This window comes from Mus caroli, chromosome X, assembly GCF_900094665.2.
Source record: "Mus caroli chromosome X, CAROLI_EIJ_v1.1, whole genome shotgun sequence".
NCBI classification, from domain to species: domain Eukaryota; kingdom Metazoa; phylum Chordata; class Mammalia; order Rodentia; family Muridae; genus Mus; species Mus caroli.
Genome location: NC_034589.1, coordinates 132769580 through 132775517, shown reverse-complemented (window position 1 = coordinate 132775517; position 5938 = coordinate 132769580). Strand labels below are relative to the sequence as shown.

The window sequence follows — 5938 nt, the reverse complement described above, 5'->3', positions numbered from 1 at the left end:
AAATCCGCCTGCCTCTGCCTCCCGAGTGCTGGGATTAAAGGCGTGGGAGAAGTACAGATTGAAATACTGCGCCACCACGCCCGGCTAAGATTCTATTTCTTTAAAAAAAATTCCTCTGTTGGGGGCCCTGTGTTCCATCCAATAGCTGACTGTGAGCATCCACTTCTGTGTTTGCCAGGATAGCATTTGAAATGTAAATGAAGAAAATACCTAATAAAAAAGTTGGAAAAAAATTCTATCTCTGGAAGTGAATAAAACCTTTTCTAAAATCTTAGTAGAGTTTGTGAAAAGGCTGTGAATATAACTTAGTAGTTTTTCAATGACTTGAGCTGGTGGCCTACCAAGCACATAAAAATGCTATAGATGTACAATGTGACAGTAAACTTAAAACTGAGGTGGTGACAAGGGATCACTGTGGCTCACTGGCCAGCCACTCTTAGCCTAGTTAATGAAGTTCTGGCCAGTGAGAAACCACCCTAGAGGTGGATGGTATTTAAGGATAAACCCCGAGTTTGTTTTCTGGCCTCCTCAGATACAGGTATGCATACAAATACGTACAAGCATAAACAAACTTGCCCATATACAATAAATGCATAATTTCTACTAAGTCTAAACTATGGAGATGTGGACTAACTACTTATACTCATACTTATGTAATTCTCACCAAAATTTTAGCCCAAAGTAGCTTCCTCCTGAGTACATAGTACTTCTCAGGAACCTACTTTTATCAACAGTAAAAATTTAACATTAGCCCAAATGACAATCAAAAAAAATAATTCTGCTAAAACAATGTGAATATGGCCCAGGTAAAGTGTTTAGAACTAGGTACATCTAGTCACTATCATATGTATTGACTGATTTTTTTACTATGTACCTGAAACTTATTATATAGCAGAAGTGACATCTCCTAAATGCTGGGATTACAGTCATGCACCATCAAGCTAAGCTCTGAACTTACTATTTTAATGGATAAACTATATCTAAACTTTCTACCAAAGAACTATTACACTTAAAAATATGTTAAAGTGGCTGGAGAGATGGCTCAGCAGTTAACAGCACTGACTGCTCTTCCACAGGTTCTGAGTTCAATTCCCAGCACCAACTTGGTGGCTCATAAGCAACTACAATGGGATCTGATGCCCTTTGCTGGTGTTTGTGAAAACAGCTACAGTGTACTCATATGAATAAAATAAAAATCTTAAAAAATATGTTATCTTAAAATTTCTGAAGCCAAGTGAAACCTAAGTGATAACACGTGCTGGTGAGGATGTGGAGAAAGTGGGAAAGAGCCTTGAACTCATTGGCACAGGGGCAAATTTCCTAAACAGAACTCCAAGGGCTCATGCTCTAAGATCAACAATTGATAAATGGGACCTCATGAAACTGGAAAGCTTCTGTAAGGCAAAGGACACAGTCAATAAGACAAATCGGTAACCTACAAATTGGGAAAAAATCTTCACTAACCCCACATACAATAGAGGGTTAATATCCAAAATATATAAAGAACTCAAGAAGTTAATCACCAAAAAAAAACAAACAACCCAATCAAAAAATGGGGTATAAAACTAAACTGAGAATTCACAACTGAGGAATCTAGAATGGCTAAGAAGCACCTAAAGAAATGTTCAAAGTCCTTAGTGATCCAAGAAATGCAAATCAAATCGACCCTAAGACCACCTGACACCAATCAGAATGGCTAAGATCAAAAACCTCAGGTTTTTGATCTTAGCCAAAAACACATGTTGGAGAGGATGTGGAGAAAGGGAACACTCCTCCATTGCTGATGGGATTGCAAACTGGTACAACCACTCTGGAAATCAGTCTGGAGGATACTCAGAACATTGGAAATAAATCTACCTGAAGACCCAGCTATACCACAAGAACATGTGCACCACGATGTTCATAGCAGCCTTATTCATAATAGCTAGAAACTAGAGGCAACCCAAATATCCCTCAAGGGAAGAATGGATACAGAAAATATGGTTCATTTATACAATGGAATACTATTCAGCTATTAGAAACAAGGACATCATGAACTTTGCAGGCAAATGGATGGAACTAGAAAATATCATCCTGAGGTAACCCAGACCCAAAAGGACATGCATGGTATAGTTAAATGGATATTAGCCAAGAAGTACAGAATGCCCATGATAACACCCCACAACACAGACCCAAAGAAGTTAAACAAGATCCAAGTGAAGATGCTTAAATCCCACTTAGAAGGGAGAACAAAATAATCATGGGAAGTAGCAGGAGGGAAAGCCTTGGAGAAGGGAGTGGGTAAAGGGTGGTAGAAGCAGATGGGAGGAAACAGTAGAGGCCCAGAGGGCCAGAATGAATGGAAATATGCAGCTGCTGGGGGTGGGAGTTACCTCTAAGTCCCAGAGACCTAGGATGGGGGGGGCCAGATGGCAACTCTGAAAACTAAGTGAACAGAGGATATAGCTCAGTGGTAGAGTGCATACTTAGCATGTGCAAGGTCCAAGGTTCAAGCCCTACTGCCTCTATCCAGAAAAAAAGGGGGGAGGAAGCAGTGAAATGGATCAACAGCAAACATCCTAGTACCAAGCCTAGAGACCCACATTTGATCCCAGGAACATGGCTGAAGGAGAGAAATGGTCCCAGTTGTCTTCTGACTTCCACATCACATGTCCACACATACAAAAAATTAAAAATATAAAAAAGTAACAGCCAAGTCATACTGTTATATTTTTGGATTTATTCACTATCATTTAAGACATTGTTAAGATTATCACATTCTACCTACATATCTCCATGTACTCATGTGAATGTAGCCATGGATCCTATGGTGAGCTCTATCCTTACTTTTTACTTTGCTTGGTAACAGGTATCTTTTTATCATTCACTATTGTGAATACTAGGCTGCTTAGTCCAATGTCTTCCAGGGAATTCTATCTACATCTTCCAATATCATAGGCACAAGGATTTTAAATACACACTGCCATGCCTAAGGTTTATGCTGAAGATGCAAACTCAGGCTCTCACACTTATCCAAGTACTTTACTCACTAAACAATTTCCCCAGCCCTTACTATTTTAGAGGAACAAATATTACCAGGAATGGTGGCATGTACCTGTAATCCCAGGACTTGAAGGATCACAAGTTCAGAAGATGGACATATCTATCTTCAGGATAGGCATGGTTACTTTGATCTTTTTCAAATTAGCTTCTACAAAGTAAATCCATTTTTTCTGCTTAATACAAAAATGCTGTCTCGAGATTATGATCCTACAAATGCTGATTTTCTCACCAAAATGTTACATTGTTAGCATTTATTATTCAAAATCATCTAATATTTGAATCTTATTAACATTTTTTTTTAATTTTTTGTTTTGGGGTTTTGTTTTGGATTTTAGAGACAGAGTTTCTCTGGGTAGAAAAGGATGGCCTTGAACTCAGATACACCTGCTTCTGGCTCCCAAAGGCTAGAATTAAAGGCATTCGCCACCACTGCCCAGCTTTTGCTTTTTTGAAATTTTAGTACAAAACTGTGAAGGCTATAGTTTTCAAAGTTAGGGAAACCTCAAACATTTACTAAAATTAGGATATAGACACAAATGTAATGTTTATGCCACAAAATCCTTACAATATTGTTTATAGTAAATATATGGGTTTATACTGTTCTACAAAAACATGTCATGAAATTATTTTGATTTTATCATATCCCATGAACTGGACTTAGGGGTATTTTAAAGTGTTGAGAGTTTATTTTTGTAATCCAACAACTTTATCCAAAAATGCAGAAAATTTTTCTGGCTGGCCAGGAGGATAACATTTCAGTGTTGATAAATCCATTGACTGTAACAGCCCAGGAAGCATGCTAAAACAAAAGAAGAAAAATATCAGGTAACATGAGAGAAAATTCTGGAACTTATCTGCTGCCTGTTACCCATTTGATGAATGAACAGTTGTGCTGCCAACACAAAGAATACTATAAAATGTCAAAAGAATTGAATAGACATTCTTATCTGGGTCAAATGAAGTGTTTCAGAAATGCCATTTAAAGGAAAATGTATTTATATTGTTTTGTAATACTCTCCAGGACCACACAAATATAAAGCAAAATTTACAAGAACAATAAATAAAACCAGAAGAAAGTAAGCAAGGATGATTATAATCAATCATTCAGGCAGACTGTTAAGAAAACTTTTTAAATTTAAATGTATTTACTGTATATTGGTGGTCTACCTGCATGTATGTCTGTGGGAGGGTGGGTGTCAGATCCCATAGAACTGGAATAACAGTTGGAAGCTGCCATGTAGGTGCTGGGGATTGAACCAGGGTCCTTTGGAAGAGTAGCCATTACTCTTAACCACTGAGCCATCTGTCCACCCCATGAGAAAACGTTTTTTTACTGAAAACTGGGGAAAAGAAATGATTTAACTACACCAAAAATATAATAAATGCTTCATGATACTTTCATTTGAGTAACTTTCCTAGAATAAAGTTTCTGAAACTTATTATTGTGTCCTAACTTTTATATTGATACAAATATAACCATAAAATTAATCTCTGTATAAGGTCATTTACTTTTTTAAAATGCCACATTAGAAAAGTTTTTAAAATCAAGCAACTTGGAATTACTGACCTGGCCCTTTGGCAAGCTTCTAGTGTCCCAAAGAAGAACTAACAGAAAAAGCATTTTTCTTCAAGCTTCTATTGCGGATGCTGATGAGTTCCTATAGAATTCTAATCCACTTCATAAAGCAATATTCCTTACCAGATCCCTTTTCTTAAAGAGCTTCAGTGGCTTCTCATTAAACATAAAATAGTATTAGAACTCTTACATGAGCTATGCCCTCCCAGTTTCACACTTAGTCTTCGGAACAATGCTCCTACCATATGAACCTTCCCTGTTCCTCAAGCATTCCAAACCCCAAGTTCATCTTTATGTTAAGGCTTTTTAAACTCATCTTCCTATAACTGGTTCTTCCTTCTAACGTAGGACTCACTGCAAACATCAAGGCCATAGCCTCTCCTGAGGTCTACCTAATTCTTCCTTACCCCAGCCAAGATATCACCCTGGTTTTTTTATCTGTAGCGGAGAGAAAACTCCTTAGAAATAGACATTACTCCTGGGTGGTGGTGGCACACACCTCTAATTCCAGCACTTCCACACAAGTAGTTTACCATGTGAAATTCTACCACCATAATACAAACGCAATGCTTGCCACTGTGCCCTGAGCACTTAAAACAATACCCACTTTATATTAGGTAGAAGAGCGTATGTGAATGATATAATTTAGGGCTTCCAGTGAAGTTACTAAAAAAAAGTCTAACAACTGACAACTAAAATTCATTATATACATATATGAAACTGTCAAAATAACTATCCCTTAACTAATATAAGTAGGCACCTTCTTTAACCAGTGAAAACCCGAATAGTGAACTACAAAACTAAAATTCTTGGAAACCTGCACACCCTTATGTATATGTACATTCACACACTCAAATTTACAAACAAAGAGCAGTAAACACAGGAAAAGACAGGGCAAAGAACACAGTCAAAGCAACAAATGAAAAGTTTTGGGTGAGAAAAGTCAAAGTATATTGAGGAGTATGAAAAAGGTAAAAAAAAAAATCAAATGGTTTAAGCAGGTGGCTAATAATAATAGGAGAAGGAGGGATTTAAGGCAAGAGAACAATAGATCAGTCTCTAGTATACCTGCAGGTACAATAAAAGAGATGGCCTTCTTTGTGCAACTGCTTTGCCAATTCAAATTGATGATTGTTCATTAACTTTTCGTTCACAACTACCACAAGTGGTTTGCCTTTCTCCAGACTCTCCAAACAGCTTCCTGCACCTGCAAAAATAAAAGCTACTGATTCAATTTTTTAAGGTTATAATACTATATCATAGTTTTTATTCTAAACTTGAATAATTTAGTCATTGTTACAGTTTTCATTCTAGGGAGAA

The 5938-nt window shown here is 37.1% G+C and overlaps 1 protein-coding gene across 1 annotated transcript in view; it reads right to left on the bottom strand.

Annotated features, from left to right (window-relative positions):
* Positions 1 to 5938, bottom strand: part of Alg13 (ALG13 UDP-N-acetylglucosaminyltransferase subunit) — a 55812-nt gene that overhangs the window by 45634 nt on the left and 4240 nt on the right. Inside the window, 1 exon segment of the mRNA XM_021153662.2 lies at positions 5687 to 5825. Within this exon segment, the coding sequence (XP_021009321.1) occupies positions 5687 to 5825 (139 nt within the window).